General features: G+C 42.7%; 2 protein-coding genes across 2 annotated transcripts; one reads left to right on the top strand and one right to left on the bottom strand.

The window, feature by feature from the left end:
* Positions 1-3,996: 3,996 nt before the first annotated feature.
* On the top strand, positions 3,997-8,114 carry CDC26 (cell division cycle 26; the record flags this gene model as incomplete). Its single annotated transcript, XM_084238166.1, has 2 exons — positions 3,997-4,077; positions 7,938-8,114. 2 exons carry the CDS (start codon positions 3,997-3,999, stop codon positions 8,112-8,114), a joined length of 258 nt encoding a protein of 85 aa, XP_084094292.1.
* A 5,256-nt stretch (positions 8,115-13,370) lies between these two features.
* On the bottom strand, positions 13,371-17,253 carry SLC31A1 (solute carrier family 31 member 1; the record flags this gene model as incomplete). Its single annotated transcript, XM_084236975.1, has 4 exons — positions 13,371-13,572; positions 14,702-14,870; positions 16,077-16,149; positions 17,104-17,253. 4 exons carry the CDS (start codon positions 17,251-17,253, stop codon positions 13,371-13,373), a joined length of 594 nt encoding a protein of 197 aa, XP_084093101.1.
* Positions 17,254-17,517: the final 264 nt, after the last annotated feature.

Raw genomic sequence — 17,517 nt, 5'->3', positions numbered from 1 at the left:
GCCGGGCTCCCGCGCCGCCAAGCCCCGGCGATAGCGGAGCGCTACGTCCCAGACCGTCCACCGCGCGCCCAGCAAAGCGGAACTGCGTCACCGGCCGGAAGTGAGCCGAGAGCGGACGCAGCGCCCTGGGCGTCGTGGAGCATGATGGGAATCGTAGTAGGGACGCGTCTGGGCGCTCGGAGAGGACTCGAGAGCCTCGGGGCCAAGCGCGAAGTTCTGCGAGGAGCAAAGCCCGGAGCCATCTGGGAAGTGTAGTCCGGCTCGCGGAGCCGACGATCCCGGGTGGGCGCCGAGGTTCCGGGGAGGAGTTGAGCAAGATCGAGAAGAGGTAGGTGCGTGGAGTTCGCGCGGCCCCAGGCTGAACCCTGGAGCAAATCGAGGGCTCCGGGCCTGCGGTGGCTCCCAGCCCCGAGATCTTTACGTGCCAGGTAGTGGGGCGGAGGGTCATGTTGCCATGGAAACCCTCGCCCGGGACGGGTGAGCGCCCCTCTGGAGGTGTGGAAGGGGCGCTGTTCCCCTTGCCCGGTGTGGGCAGGTTCTCCCGGAAAGCGTCCCCTGAGCTGGCAGCATTTTCTGTGGCTTGGGCTGGCCCGAGACTGAGCTCCAAGTACCTTCTAGAGCGCCAAAGTAAAATAAAGACCCGGCAGAGAGCCAAGGCCTGCTTGTGTTGTTGTCTTTGTATTTGATTCAGGGTGAGGTGAGGGCTGTGAAGGCGTCAGGTAAACTGCACGCAGGCATCAATACTGACAAGCATGTCTGCCCGTCCCAGTGTTGCGCTGGGTGCTGGGACATCAGCAGTTAACCAGAATTTTGCCCTATGTTGGGGGTGGAGATGATGAAAACAGTGATGCTTTCCCCAGCTGGATAGAGGCCCCTTTCCTCCCCCAAGGACAGTGATAATAATTACGGATGTTGCCGTTTATTAAATGACAAGGTACGTACAAGGAACTTACTTGGCAGTACCTCATTCAGTCTGTACTGCAAAGTACAGCTACAGACGAGGAAATGAAGATCTAGGGTAAGACGAAGCTAATTGGCCAAAATCAATGGTGGTTGAGCTTAGATTATGTTTTCTGGCCCTTCTCCTCCAAAGCCAGCGCGTTATCCGGTGCTCATTACTGGCCCCTAGTGGCGAGTTCTTCAGCCGACCAAAAAAGTTAAAATTTAGCGGTTTTTTCTTTTCTTTTTTAAAAAAACATTTATTTATTTATGCACACAAGAGCTGGGGTACATGCCAGAAATGCGGGGGTAAGAGGATTCACCAGAGACAGAGTGGGGAACAGGACAGGTAGATCTACTGAAATACACTGCTGGGGGGGAGCAGCAGGCAGGACAGGAGGGGTCTGCTGCCCCATGTCAGTTGCTCCCTGGCCCACTGGGGATTGAACTCGTGCTGCAGAGGCTTCGGATTGCTTCATACTGCGGTGCTTAACCCTTTGCACCACCCTAGCATTTTTTTCTTTTAAGCATTCTTTTTCTCCTATACTCCCTGGGAATTTTGGCTTCCTCTACCATACGTCTACACTGGCATCAAGGTAGACTCTGAAATGGTATAAAGCAATTTCAAATGTAGTGTGTCTGTTGTGTGTTCATAACATCGCCAGTACCCATCCCAAGCATCATTGAAGAAAAAATTTCTTCCAATTACGTACTTCACAGTCCTAGTTACATCTAGATACCTGTACTAATTTGTCTGCACATGTTTTAGAACTTTCACACATTCTCGTTATTATTTTCACCATGTAAGCTGTGTATAATTTTTATAGATTGATAGTTCTTAACCAAATCCACCAGCTTCCCCTTCATCTATAAAATAGGGATGGGTTTAGCAACTTCACAGGATTCTTGTGTTAAAATTGAAAAGTAAGGGCCTCCCCGGTGGCGCAGCGGTTGAGCACTGGGTTGTGAAGCTGCCCTCAGGCTCTGCAGCACCGGTTCAATCCCCAGCTGCTCCCCGGCCGCCGGAGGAGGGTCCCGCATGGCGCGCAGACCTCTCCTGCCGCCCGCTGCTCCCCTCAGCAGTGTACTTCGGTCCTTCTGCCTGCTCTGCTCCCCGCTCTGGCTCTGGTGAATTCTCTCACCCTCCTGCGCTTCTGGCTGTACCCAGTGCTTGTATAAATAAATAAATCTTTAGGGCCTCCCCAGTGGCGCAGCGGTTGAGCGCTGAGTTGCGAAGCCTCTGCGGCCTCTGCGGAGCCGGTTCGATCCCCGGCTTCTCCCCAGCCACCGCAGGAGGGTCCCACATGGCGTGCAGACCTCTCCTGCTGCCTGCTGCTCCCCTCAGCAGTGTACTTCGGTCCTTCTGCCTGCTCTGCTCCCCGCTCTGGCTCTGGTGAATTCTCTCACCCTCCCGCGCTTCTGACTGTACCCAGTGCATGTATAAACAAACAAATAAATAAATAAAAATTCATGCCTCTTTAAAAAAAAATAAATCTTAAAAAAAAAAAGATTTTTAAAAAAAATGGAAAAGTAAGGAATGGGAAAGGAAAAGCATGCATAGTGCACAAGGAAAGCTCACTTCCCTTTACTTAGATCTTTTATTTTATTCAGCAAGATATTTGCTGACTCTTACCATCTGTAGTACCCCCTACACCTGTGGAGAACATTAAGAGGTTGCCCTCAACAGATTTCTTTTTTTAAAGATTTATTTATTTATGCATACAAGAGCTGGGGTACAGGCCAGAGCTGCAGGGGGTGAGGTGATTTACCCAAGATAGACTGGGGAACAGAACAGGCAGACTGAGTGAAACACACTGCTGAGGGGAGCAGCGGGCGCGACAGGAGATGTCTGCTGCACCATGTGGTTTGCTCTTTGGCCGGCCAGGGATTAAACTCTTGCTGCAGAGGCTTCGGATTGCTTCATAGTGAGGTGCTTGACCCCTTGCACCACCAGGGAGGCCCTGCCCTCAACAGATTATAAACCGAGTTGGAGGTTCTATTTTCTTCTCAGAATGAAGGTTTTTGTTTACATAGGCATTGTCTTGGGTAAGATTCTGGAGTGCTCTCAAGAACCTGTGAGCTGGTGCTTCACAAATCAATTAAAATACCACCCCAGGAAATCTTCCATGTCCCTGCCCTCCCACACTCAACCCAGGCTGGATTCATCAGAGTTCTTTCTTTTTTTTTTTAAAAAGATTTTGTGCATAAAAGAACCGGGGTACAGGCCAGAGGGGGATACTGAGAGGACTCACCAGAGACAGTGGGGAGCAGAACAGGCAGATTGACTGCTGTGGGGAGCAGCGGAGAGGTCCTCTGGCTGCACCATGTGGGTAGCTCCCTGGCCGGCCAGGGATGGACAGCTTCACAGTGTGGTGTTTAACTGCTTGTGCCACCAGGGAGGGCCCTCATCAGAGTTCTTACTACACTATATTGAAGTTTTCTGTTTACTTGTTTTCCCCACAGACGGTATTGTGCCCTTTGACCCTGTAGGTGGTGCAGAAGAAGTGCTTAGTGAATGATCTGTCCATTCAGGAAAGACTTACAAGCCTGAGAACCCTGTGAATTGGTGAGTTAGAGGGAGTTTTCATGAGATTTTGTACTGATTTTATCATTTGGGAGTGATTGTAAATCTCACAATTCTCTTATAGAGTTGATCAAAGTTAAGTGCATCCATACTCTCCCAGTAACTTAACTGAATTAAGATATTTTAGTTCAGTTATTTTAATTTTATCCTCTTGTAGAATATTTCTTTGTGACTGGAGCATGAAATTAAAATGATTGTTGCTTAGAATTCTTTTATAGGCAGCTAGCTACTTTAAGGTCTTGAAGAATAAGTTTTTTTGGATTATAGAGTTGTAGCTCTCCATCATGCAGTGTGATAATCATACGCACTGTATGTGAATCCAGATGAGTCTTTTGAATCACCATTCATTTTAACGTGCATACTTACAAATTGACCTTATATTTGTGGCTGAGATTTGTCCTCTATTTTTTCACCCTCTATCACTTTTAACAGCTAGTAGTTCACTGGATCTAGCCTTTAGGGGTGATTTCAGTATGCTGCGACGGAAACCAACACGCCTGGAGCTGAAGCTTGATGATATTGAGGAGTTCGAGAGCATTCGAAAGGATCTGGAGGTAAGCTTTCAAACCCTTAGGAATATTTTAAATACTAACTCTAACTTTTGATCTCCAGAATCTTTGTATACAAAACAGCGTATTTGAAATCTCTATTTAGCTGCTCTATAGGTATCTCAGACTTAACCCACTATTAGCTTCTTTTGACTGTTATAACAAATTACCACAAACTTGGTGGTCTAATATCGTAGAAATTTATTCTTTCACAGTTCTTAGACCAGAAATTAATCTCACTGGTCCAAGATCAAGGTGTTAACAGACCATTCTCCTTTCCGTGGTTCTAGGGAGAATCTCTTCCTTGCCTCTCCAGTTTTTGGGAGCTGCATCCCTCTAATATCTGCCTCTCTGATCAGATTGTCTTCTTTTCTGTCTGTGAAATCTGCTCCCTCCTCTTATACAAATACATGTGATGACCCCAGATAATCCACAATAATGACCCCATCGCAGGATCCTTAATTTTGTCATACCTGCAAAGAGCCTTTTCCCACATAAAGCTACATTTATAGGTTCTAGAGATTATGGCCTGGTAGCTTTGGGGCTCATTATTCAGCCTATTACACATATCAGTACAAAAAATTTCCTCAAGCCAGTTCCACCCTAGTGTTCCCCATCTCAGTATCAATGCAGTTGTTTAATCCAGAAACCTAGAAGTCATTCTTGAGTTCTTCTCCTTCACCCTAAACCCTTTGATTCTACCTCCAGAATATTTCCACAATCTACCCATACCACTTCATCTCCACTGTTACAACCCTAGTCTAACACTAACTGTCATCTCTTTGTATAATTTCAGTAGCTCCTAAGTGTTCTTTTTCTTTCCATTTTTGTCTCTTTAATCCACTGTTCATCATCAGGTGTCTACAATGATCTGGAAAAATTTTGAGATCATGCCATCCATGCCCTGTTTAAAGCATTTCAGTGGTTTCCTGCACTTAGAGTAAAATCTGAACTCCTTATTGTAGCTTACAAGATTTTGTGTGTTCTGGCCTCTCTTTTCCTTGCCCTCTGTACCCCAAATGCACCTACTTTCCTCCATGCTGTTTGTTATTTCCCTACCTAGAGTTTCCCCCTTTTCTTCATGTCTCAGTTCATAGGTCACTTCCTTGGTCTGCAGGGCCTCTTACTGCCCTAAGTTAGGGTCTCACTCCTCTCCTTGCTGCTTCCATCTCATTTTGGTTTCTCAAAGCACTTTATCTCATAGCATTTACTATAATTTACAATGATTTCTATATTGTGAAACCTCTTACTTTAGGAGCCTGATTATAGAAATTTTGTGTCTTCTTTACCTTTGAGTTCTTCACCAGCAACTAGTACATAGTAGGAGCTAAATATATGTATTTTTAGCATAGTCCACAGTATTAGAGGTATATTAATAAACCTTAAATTCTTCAGTGACCTTCAGAATAAAGTCCAAATTCCTTAGAATGGCATAAACATCCCTTTATAACCTGGTCCTTGCTTATCATTCCACTTTATCTTCCACTGCTGAGTTTTCTTTACCTTTAATCTGAGCTTCTCTGTACACTATGTCCCCCATGCCTGGAATGCCTTTTTCCTTTCTTTAGCAGATTAACTTCTACTCTCCTTTCAACTTGGCTTCGTCCAGAAGTTTTCCTTGACGACCTGTCTCCCACTGCGTTAGGTTCAACTCTCCTTGGGCTGATCACTGTTACAGTTGTCTGTTTTTCTGTTTTCTCACACTGGGCCATATGCTCCTGCATCTGTTCCTGCAGTTCCAGGCCTATAGGAGGTGTGCAATACCAGTCTGTTTTCATTTGCTAGCCCAATAGATATTTTGTACTCTATGGCAGAGGACATTACCTGTCCATGAACATGGTGGCTTGTTTTGCAGATGCTTCTTGTTAAGACAAGTAACTTACATTTCCCCCACTCTTCCTCACCCTAGGAGACTTTAATTTTCTCTAAGGCATTATAATTTTTGCTTTTCAAAAACTCATTGATAATATCTTATTAAGGATGACTTCAAGTATGGTTTAAATTTCAGTTGTAATGAGTCTCAAAGCACTAGCATACTGAATTTTGACACTGCAAAATCAACTCATTATTGAGTTAGTCTTTCTGCTAAAGGCAGTTATCCAGTGGGTTTGACCCGTTTTAGAGCAACTTGGGAGAGGAAAGGCAGTCTTTCCCTGAACAATGAGAGCAGTAGAGAACTGGTATTCCATTTTATTACTGAAATTGGTTCAATTACATTATGAAGACTCTAGATTCTGAAACAATCAGCAGTTGTTCACAGTGGGATCTATTTGGATACTTTGAGAGTTTCTCATTTATAAAATTATAGTATTATTTGCCTTTAAGAACTTGTTTTCACCAAGTTATTTGGGTACAACTTTCTCATGTTACTTATTGGTAGTATATATCAGAGAGTAACTTTGGAAGGCCATTGCATGCATGTGCACACAAACATGAGTTAACACTTTACTGGGGCCTCGCAAGGGTTAAGACACAACCTATGGAGCTATCCGCAGCCACTACAGCATGAGTTCGATTCCCGGCCAGCCAGGGAGCAACCCACATGGCGCTGCAGACGTCTCCTGACTCGCCTGCTGCTCCCCTCAGCAGTGTACTTTGGTCATTCTGCCTGTTCTGTTCCCCACTCTATCTCTACTGAATCCTCTCACCACCCCCTACCCACCTCTGGCCTGTACCCCAGTTCTTGTATGCATAAGTAAATAAATCTTAAAAAAAAAAAAACACTTTATTGAATTCACTGTACTACTTTGACATTGACATGTAAGTGCTGACAATTCAATAGTAAATGGTAAAGAGGGCCTCCCCGGTGGTACAGCAGGTTGCCGCAGTGCTGTGGAGCTGTCTGCAGCCTCTGCAATGCCAGTTCAATTCCTGGCCGGCCGGGGAGTTACCCACATGGCTCGGCAGACTGCTCCTGTCTCGCCTGCTGCTCCCCTCAGCAGTGCTTTCGGTCTGCCTGCCTGTTCTGCTCCCTGCTCTGTCTCTGGTGAATCCTCTCACCCTCCTGTGCCTCTAGCCTGTACTCCAGCTCTTGTATAAATAAAAAAATTTAAAAAAAAGAATGGCAGCGACTCCAGTGGTTAGTTGAGCCATTCTTCTAGTAAGAAACTCTAGATAAAACATCTGTACACTGTCATAGAGAAAGTTATTATCATCTAATATCTTTACAGCCAGGTAATATAGTTATGAGGTAAGTGTTAGTGTCTCTAAAAATAATTGAACTGAGAAGTAGACTTTGTGAATTCTATATTCACCTGTCATTTAAGGGCTGAACCTTTGATCTGAATACAAAATGAAATCCCCTAGCTCAGGCCATTTGATAAGATAGCACACACCTTTTATTTTTGTGTTACTTTTAACCTCATAGTGTCAATCAGGCTGTAAATTTTTAGTGGTTGTTTCACCAGTCACTTTATTTTTCTATCCTCTATTTGCTGAAACACTGCCCTCTTTCCCTTGTCTGCTAACTCTTATTTCTTTCCAGCTGCAGCTGTTAGAGATCTGAACATCCATCATTACAGACTCAACTCCCTGCCTCCTCATGTCTCTTAGCTGTTTGGGTTTCTCTGTCATAGCCCTGGTCACTCTATGTTGCAATTATCTGTTTACCTATTTCCTTGTTAGAGTGTGACATCCTGGAGTGTAGGGGTTACATCTTTTATCACCCTTTCCCTGTACCTTCACTCTGCCCCTAACCATCTAAACCTAGGATTTCGGTTTATTGTCCCAAAGACCTCAACACTGTCCTTTTTCCTGCACCAAGTACTTGGTGGTCAGGCCCCTCCCTCCTGAATTGCTCTCAAATAGGTCAAATATTTGTTAATGGAAAGAATGTTGCCTTAATCCAAAAACTCTTATGCTTTCAGACCCGTAAGAAACAAAAAGAAGATGTGGAAGTTGTAGGAGGCAGCGATGGGGAAGGTGCTGTGGGTCTTGGCAACGACCCCAAGAGTCGGGAGCAAATGATTCATGATCGAATTGGTTACAAACCCCAACCCAAGCCCAACAGTCGTTCATCTCAATTTGGAAGTTTTGAATTTTAGAGGTGGATGACCTTGAGTGCCAGAGTCCTGGAATGGATAGAATGAAGTACAAACAAGATTTAGAGAACTGGGTGCTTACAGTTAAGCAGACTGTTTTACCTCCTGCATAGAAATACTTCTGCATGAGATTACTGAAGCTTAACTTTCATCCTAAGCTGAAATCCAAACTCTTGGTTTGTTTCTGGAAAATTTGACTCTATAAAACTTGGCTGATTTTTGTTTTTAAAAATAAATATATTTTTGGAACAGTGTGCAGCATCTTTAATGAAGAGTAATAGAACTGGTAACTAGACTTTAAAAGACCCTCATCACCCATTTTCATTTAACTCATTTATTCAACAAGCCTACTATGTGCAGGTACTGTTCTAGGTATTTATTAATGTTGGTGAACAAAACCAAAGACCCCTCTACTGTGGAGACTGATCTTAGTGATGTTGTGTGGACCTGATCAAGTTGTTGGTTTCTAGAATCTTTTTACTGAGTCACTTTGTAATTCCTGTGGGTATAATTTTGGGAGGACAGGCAGTAGAGGGAAATAGTAACAGAAATGTTCCAAACAGTATAATCATTTCAGTTTTCCTTCTTTTACTAAGAATGTTCTCCATTCACAGTCAATCTGAGAAACAGAACAGCTTAGGGGATAATATGGGATAATAAAGGAAACCATGCCCTGTCATTGCCATTTAATTCAACTATAGGCAACTACTATCTGTGGTAGAAAGAACCTCTAGAAACACTGATCCTTAAAAAAGACACCTTTTAGGATTTTACACAGCCTTTTTGGGGTATTTTAAATCTGGGTAATAAGAATGTGGCAGAGTAAGGGACAGAAGAATTTTCCTTCAACAATTCTTATAAAATCTTTATTCTAGTTTTATCTAGGACCTTCAATTCTGTTAACTTTACACTCTTAAAAATACAACCAGAGTGAGGCTTCATATAGGAAAATTTTGTTATCTTGAAGCCTGCAAAAATCAATATGGAGGACAAGTCAGCCTGTACCAACAGGCAGAGAAACACGAGACACTACTCCTGCACTCCCTCCTCCCCACCCCCACTCCAGGACCCACCACACAGAGGACTCCGTAAGACATTGTGCTAAGTGCTTTATGTAGATTATCTCATTTAATCCTATGAGAAGTTGATCCTAATTTTACAGAAGGTTAAACTGATGCTCAGCTATTAAGGACTAGAGTTGAGACTTGAACCCATGCTTCTAAACTCCTTGCTATGCTGCTTGCATAGTCTTCCACTGTTGGGTCTGAGGATGGTGGGATATCAGGGATTGAATGTTAAGGTGGAGGTTATGGTTCTCAGGAAATTTCCATGCTGTTTTATTGGCAAAGAATGAGAAAATGGCCACATTAATAGACAACTTATTGCAGATGCACACATTTTTGGACACGACTGTTCATTTCTGGATTGTCCAAACTCAGGAGGATGGTCAAGTGCTTGTGAAGAGATACTAAACCAAGATTGTACCTTTCTCTTTGCTGAAAGCTGGAGTAATGATCATCATCAGAAAATATATTTAGTATGGCCTGATTGCCTTTCATGTGCTGAGCGCTTTACATACATAGCTCCTAATTCAAAATGATAGTATTATCTTTTTATAAATGAGAAAACTAAGGCTTAGGGGTTAAAATAACCTGCCTAAGGTCGCACTGCTAGAAGATGGTAGAGCCAGGATTGAAACCCTGGTGCTTGACTCCAAAGTCCATCCTCACACTAACCCAAGACTAGGAGTGATGCTGAATGGTGAGGTGCCTATCTGCAGGCCGTAGGAAGGGCAGGCAACAGCAGCGTTCTAGTGTTATCAAAGGGATAGGCAGGGCCATCGCACATGAGGCTTGGCGGTGAAGTTCCCGGAGGCTCATCTTATTGCTTGATGGCATAAACCGAGGGAGGGGACTATTATATAACAAGTTAGTTTTTAATGTCAGGTATCCTTGGTGTCTGGAGATATTTGCAGCCATGAAGACACCAGCTTCTGTGCAAAAGGACATGCAGATCTGGCATGTGCTAGATTATCACTGTAAGTAGAGTAGAATGAGTGAGATGAAAAAACAAAGGGCCCGTACCTCCTAAAAGACTGACATCTTTAAAACTGGTGCTAATGGTCAGACTCTATGTGGACAACAAAGAAAGTAGCTTATTCTAAGAACACTCTGGTGGAAAGATGTGCATAGAATCACAAAATCAAAATATTTATTTTGTTCTTTCCTCATGACACTGTTAATACAATCCTACTACAGCAATACTGCTCTCCAGGAGCTTACAATCTAAAACAGTCAACATTAAATGTAGACCCAGTGATTAAGGCATTATATCAAAAGCAGACTTTGTATCTTTATATGTATCTTCTGAAAGCAGCAGCAGGAGAGGGCAGGATCAAAATTAAATGACATGAGAGTGTACCCCCTGCCCCCACCCCTTCTAGCTCCTTGTGGCTAGAACCTAACCAGTGCCCCACAGCCTGAAAGGGGAATTCCAGACACTCCTCCAGAGAAGCAGTGAAGAAATCTTAATCTCTAATCTCGTGGTGGACACAGAGGATCCCTGTCTGTGGCAATGGGGATTCAGTATTCCTCCAGCATAGGCTGGAAACAGCACCTAAAATTCTGTAACTCTGTGGATGATACTAGGGGAGCCCTTTACCCAGCCTTATAGACATTCCAGGGGGACAATTGCTAAAAGTCTCCATCAAGTTTTAAAACTCTGGGTGGTATCCATCCCCACTATATGACAATGTCCCCTGCATCAGGAGGGTTAGGGAGAATTAACAAACTCGGTACATGGGTTGAAAGACTGAAAGGGGAAAGGAGAGCTGAATAAGGGGACAGAGAAGTGGGGAAACTGGTTTCCAACAGAGGTGAACAGCAAAGGAGGAAAAGATAAATTTGGCTCCAAAAGGAACAAAGTGAGGCACTGAATTCAGAATGACCAGGATACAGAAATGAAAGTCAATGAGATCACTGTACTACACAATCCAAGAGCCGAAGAAAGATGCAATTTAGAATTTTTTTCCTTCACTAACTTCTCCCATTGGCAACCTTGGTTATATGTCAGCAAGAGTTTACGAATCTCTGGAATTTAAGTCTTTCATGAGACTATCTTGAATGCCTGAAGACCTATCCCAAACTGATGTTTCTCTCTGTGTCAAAGTCAAAACACTTTGTCTTAACTGGCCTTGATTTCTCGTTACCTGACCAGTGAGGTCTCCTCTTCCTGAAAGGGTATTTCATAGCAGCTCATGCCAAGATTTCTAGAGCACCAGGGTCAGTCACTACTTAACATTGATTCTTACTTGATTTTTCATGGTTTTATTATTCCTTGGCTTCAGAGACAATAATAGGCTATTAACATTTTAGTTTTGGACTCTGTCAGTACCTGTCACTCACTCTGCTCATGCAAAGTATCGGCACTACAAGGGGTTGGAATGAGAGAAAAGCACAAACTCTAAATGTTGATTCTTAGATTTTAACCTCAATCCAGTAGGCTCATAACTCCGTCGTGGTTCAAAGCCATGGAAGTACACATTCCTTTCTCGTCAATATTTAACTGGCACTTACAGAAAGCACAAACTTCCAAACCACAGCAGAGGCCAACAGGATAGCTGTGTTGTGCCTCCTCTGCCCTGAGGCACAGTTGGAGTCTAGCACCAAGGAGGGCAGGATTTAACAGACCAGCACAGGAGTCACTATATAGAGGTAGTTTGGACTGGAACAAGACTGGTGTAGCCTAATGACCGAACAGAAGAAAAACCCAATGTGACTCTTTCGACAAGAGATTGTGGCCACTTGTGATCTAATTAAGCCACCAAGAGTCACAAAGATGCTCAGAGAGTATGAGGATCTGCCTGGTGTGGGCATGGGTATTAGGAGCTGAGGAGAGCCTGGCCATCAGCAGCCACACCCTAAGCCTCTCCAAAGAGAGGCTGAGATTATGCCGTTCTGGCAGATTTACATCTCGGATCAAAGGTCTTTCTCAACCTTCAAGCTACTTCTAAGGAACCACAGATCTTTAAAAATAAAGACTAGTGATTTCATACATGCTGAAAAAGCCACTTGGGCTATATAATGTTTTGTGCATGTGCCCTTGGGCATACATATACACAGCTGGAGCTGAATAAATGTTTGTGGAATGATTAAGTGTTGACCAGCAGAATTTGGTACATGAGTTAAGCCCAGATATACCACCGACCAATCAGCAACCCAAATTTCCATGCCCAATACCAGGTAGCTCGCCCACTAGTGTACGCCCTCAGTGTAAAGCAGAGATTCTCAAAATGTGGAGCATCACCTGGGAACCTGTTAGAAATACCAATTTTGGGCGCTGTGGGTTGGTTGAGGCCTAGGGACTAGTATTTAAGAAACCTCCAGGTGATTCTGATACATGCTAAAATTTGAAAAACACTGGTCTAGAGGCAGACACATAAAAACAGGAGTTAACAATTCAAACTGTTTTGCTTCATTCAGCTGTGACAAACCAAAGTACCAAGTCAAAGTAAAATGCCAATGGTTTTATTTAAAAATATCTATTATTTCTATTTTCTCAAAATGATTGTCATTATTTTGATTGACAAGACCATTCTAATCAACATGTTAAGTGGGAACACAGTTGACGAGTCAGCCACCCAAGAATGGGCACTTCTAAAGCTCCAGTCCTGTATTTAGTTCAAACCATGCCCTGCACACTACAAGGATTTCAGTCAACACATCATACCTAGGGAAAGGCACAAGGTACTTCCCACTCATTGAGTCCAAAGACTGGAACTTATTTTTTAACGTTAAGTTGGGTTCTGGGTTTAGCTGGGCAAGAACTTCTCTCATCTGCCATCAATCCTAGCTGAAGTTAACTCTTTTCCATCACTTAACCCAGGAAAACCCCACCAAATTCACATATGGTCTGTTAAAAAAATAAAAACAAAAGACTAAAAGGAAGTAGGTGATGAAATCATTGACTTGAAAGCTACCTGGATTAAACAAGAACATATAACTTGGATCTAAGATGATGGGGTAGGAGAGGACATTCTCATGGGTGGCTTCACCTCAAGAAAAATGGGAATCTCAGTTCATTAGGAGAAAAAAAACAAACAGTAAAAGAGGTTACCACTTTTAGCCAGAGACTGTACGCTAAACCTCTGTTGAGTAGGTGTACGTGAGGATGTGTGTACACAAGGAGACAAGAAACATGTCTTCCAGTCTTGAACTGCTTCCCACTGCAATCGATAAGGCCACACCATAGAGTCTGACATTAATGACAATGCTCCGTGATATCCACTACCACTGCCTTCTTCCAGCTGAAGAGAAAGTAGCCTGTGCCAGCCCCCGCCGCCACAGCAATGCAGAGGTAGCCATTGTAGGTCATGAAGATGAGCATGAGGAAGTAGCTGATGACCACCTGGATGATATGCAGCACTGTCTGCAGGAGGTGGGGGAAGCTCAGCATCTGCTGCCTGGGGAGCAAATAAGGACACAATAATCAGGGACCCCTAGAAAGGCTCGGGTTCAGAGTTCAGCTCTGCAGACAGAGAGGGCAAACAGTTGTAGCCACCAATTCAGTTTGAACTAGACTCAAGCTTCCCTGAAAAACACATGGGTATTTCTGTGTAACGTGTATGTTTACTGGTCTCTGGAAATAAAACACAACAGGGATGTCAGGTTTCTAGGCATAGGCCAGATATGGTTATATGTCAGCAGGAGGGACCATTTTGGGGAGGAGACAAGAGGAAAGAGGAGCAACCCACTGACTGACCTTCACCTTAGATCCTGAAAGGGAAGCCCTAACTAAACCTTCCCACGTTGATATGCCTGAATGTTTCCAGGGCTTCCATCTTTGCAAAGCTCACATTCTGCAAAAATGGAGACAGAATTAAGGATTGGGTTGTTAGTAGAAGCTACTTAATTAGGGATCAGGAGACCTGGCTACTAAATCTCCTCTGTTACTTACTATTAATAGTTCTATCACCTTAGTTAAGTTACAAGCCATTTGGGCCTCAATAAACTCATTAGTACAATGAGAATAAATAATACTGAGCTTACTTGAAAGGAGGCTATTGGTCTACAGGATTCCTTGAGCTACAATTTAGTTTTTAGACCTACATTTCTCTTAAAACTGAATCTCAAAAATTATTTGCCCATGTGTGGCAAAAACCAATTGTCATCCAAGTGTTTTCTTAGAACACAGACATTTGTACAATCTGATCTTATAAACAAAAAGGGACTAGCACTAAGTGCAACTTCTACCAGAAAGAAATAAACTGGACCCTGCCATTCTTCTATACCCTTACTTGAATTCCTCTGAATTTAATTTTTATTATCTGGGAAAATATTTTAAAATATGGATTCCTTACTTTCTTCCAAAGTGATCAGTACTTATAATTCAGACAAACATTCCTATTGCCGAAAGATACCTATTAGCCCACTGATCTGCTCTTGACCCACAACCCCAAGCCTCCAAAGACAGTTTTGATTAAGATCATATGACACCACTAATTCAAGAAGAGGGCTGTTGCTAAAAATAGTTGCTTTGCTGTTTAATCGAAATCTCCAGAACTTCCATCTGAAACTGTTCAGTCTTCTTACCCGACAGTTTTGTGTGTCTCCATAAGGATGGTTCCATTTGGTCCTGGGACAGGCATAGAATTGTAGCGAATGCTGACTTGTGACTTGCGCAGCAGCCTCTCTCGAGCTATCTTGAGTCCTTCATAGTACATTGCTAGTAAAAACACTGCCACAAAAGCTCCAGCCATTTCTAAGTAGGGAAGGGAAAGATGGTACTGTCAAACACATGCAAAACCACTAGCTAGCATGCTGTCCAAACTAGAAAGACAACATAGAAAAAGCGCTATGCTCAATTTCTAAATACATATATTGTTCTGTACTTGCACAAATCGAGCTACTAGAACAGTGTTAGTAAAAACCATCGCCTCCACCGAAGAACACACTCATTTTCTGATTAAAATACATAAAATCACCTGAACAGTAATAACCTTTGTGTTTGGCTTCTTAAGTTATGTCATTAAAAATGTCATTAAATGAGCATGCTTCATTGAAATATACAATGTAAAATATGCAAGAGGGAAACAAAACGCTTATTTTTAAATGCTGACTCTATTTCTTGAATAGACATTTCAAACGTAAATCTTTGACACCAACGTACTGGTAATGAGGTAAATGTATACAAATTGCTTATTTAGCACACTATCTGAACTAAATGCTCTTGTCTTCCACAAACTGATTTTGTGAATCCAAAGATATACCTGGTAGCTAAAAGTAGTCCAACTGACTTTTAAGTTTAGGCAATTTAAATTAAAGGCACACCAAGTCAACATTAAGACACAAAGAAATGGGTGATTCGCTTCCCCCAAACTAGGACTGACCCTGATTCATGGGGTATGCCAAGAATCAGGAAAGATATAGACCCCAATGGCTTAGTGCGCAAGGAATAGCATGGATTGGGTGGTTTTCACTGTCTGGGTTCCTCTCCTAGCTCTGACATGGTGGTTTAGGACTAATTATTTTACTGTTTTAGGTTTCATCTATCTATAAAATGGAAGGATATTAGGATTAATCCATAGTTACTTTGTGGTATTTATGTATAAAATGCTTCTCATATCATTTGAACTTGTCTATAGCTTTTTTTTTTTTTAATGTCCAGGACCAATAACTAGAAAAGGCTGAAAGGAAATGGATTGCAAAAGATATCTATTTGGTGTCTGAATTATTTTTCATAAACATTAAAACATATAAAGGTCATTTAAAGAAAGTTTAATGAAGACCAAAATAAGCACTGTGCATCCTTGCCTTCTAAAGAGGAAGCAGGAAACAAGTTATCAATTCGCTGATTTAGTAATTATGGCAGAAGAGGCGGTGGATCTCCATAATCTGTGTCACTGTACTCTTGTGACTGTCATCTTTAAAGGTCACCTCTGTTGTCTTTCTATGTTGTCTTACTCACCTCCAGCTGTGTTGATCACCAAACCAGAGAACAACAGCTCCACATTCTTATAGCCAAAGTAGAAGGTCATAGGCTGTCAAAAAAAAAACCAATCAGTAAGAAGTGATTGAAGATTCTCAATGAAAATTTCAGGCAAAGTAGCTTAGGACTTTTAAAAAAGTCAATGTGATCCCTTCCAACGCCATCCATGTTGCTGCAAATTGCATGTGTTTATCTTTTTTGAATGCTGAGTAATATTCCATGGTGTATATGTACCACATCTTCTTGATCCAGTCATCTATTTTTGGGCATTTGGGCTGTTTCCAAAGCTTAGGTATTGTAAATAGTGCTGCTATAAACACAGGGGTGCAGGTGTTCTTTGGAATTGATGTTCAGCGAAATAAGCCAAAAAGAAAAAGAAAAATACCGGATGGTCTCACTCATAGCAGGAATCTAGAAAACTTAAATAAGGGACCAGGAAAATGAATATAAGAAAGTGAAAATCAAAATCAACAAAAAACTATGAACCAGAGACACTTTTTGGGGGGCGGGGGGCAGGAGGGGAGGGATTGGGGTCAGAATGGGGCGTTTGCAATTGTATGGGGGAATATAAAAATAAAATTTATTATTTAAAAAAAATAAATAAAAGTCAATGTGGATGACAAGAGACATTCACGGAAGTAGGAGACTTTCTTCCTCACTTTAGCCATCATCCCCGCAGGCACTCTCCACAGCTTGTCTTCTTTGTCCCCACCACCAACTTTTGCCACTATCCCTTTCCTCCACAGAGCCCAAAGACCAGAACTTAACTCAGAAAAGGGTCAATTTTGAAGGAAAGAAATAGAGAAGAACCCTCCTAACCTTGGTTCTGGTGTGGCTCCATAATGAACCTGCTACATGATCTTGGGAAATCATTTGACTTGCCCGAGTCTACCCGAGCTTTTCCTCCTCAGTAACTGTCCTTTAAAGATAATACCCTAAAACCCAACTACTTCTATTACCCAAATGGGTGGGAGGGGGCCGTGGCTGCCTCTTCTGTGGCACTCACCATCATCATGTGGCCACCTCCCCCACCATGGGAGTGGGAGGGTGTCGTGGTCCCGCCGTGGGAGTGGGAGGATGACGTGGTCGAGTGAAAGTGCGAAGGTGGCATGGTGTGGTCCATCGAGTGCATCCCCATATGGTGGGAATGGTTCATTTTGCCAGGAAAAGTTGAATCCACAGAAGATTCTTTAAGAAAAACAATAATATATGATAACTTAAGGAAATGAAAACTGTTTTCTTGGTAAATACTTTTTACATGGATTTCATTCAGTGAAGGAACCCTCTTCTAGCATCAGAGTTATTTTCCAGAATTTACAGGTGAGAGAAGTAACTGCTAATAGGGACCCCCTTTGGAGAGTGAGGCAAAGGGGATTTGCAACTAGGGTTTTAGAAACCTAACCTTTCTTTATTCTGCAGA

This window comes from Talpa europaea, assembly GCF_964194135.1.
Source record: "Talpa europaea genome assembly, chromosome: 7".
NCBI lineage: Eukaryota > Metazoa > Chordata > Mammalia > Eulipotyphla > Talpidae > Talpa > Talpa europaea.
The sequence above is the reverse complement of the archived record's forward strand: the minus strand, read 5'-3'. Positions and strand labels throughout refer to the sequence as shown.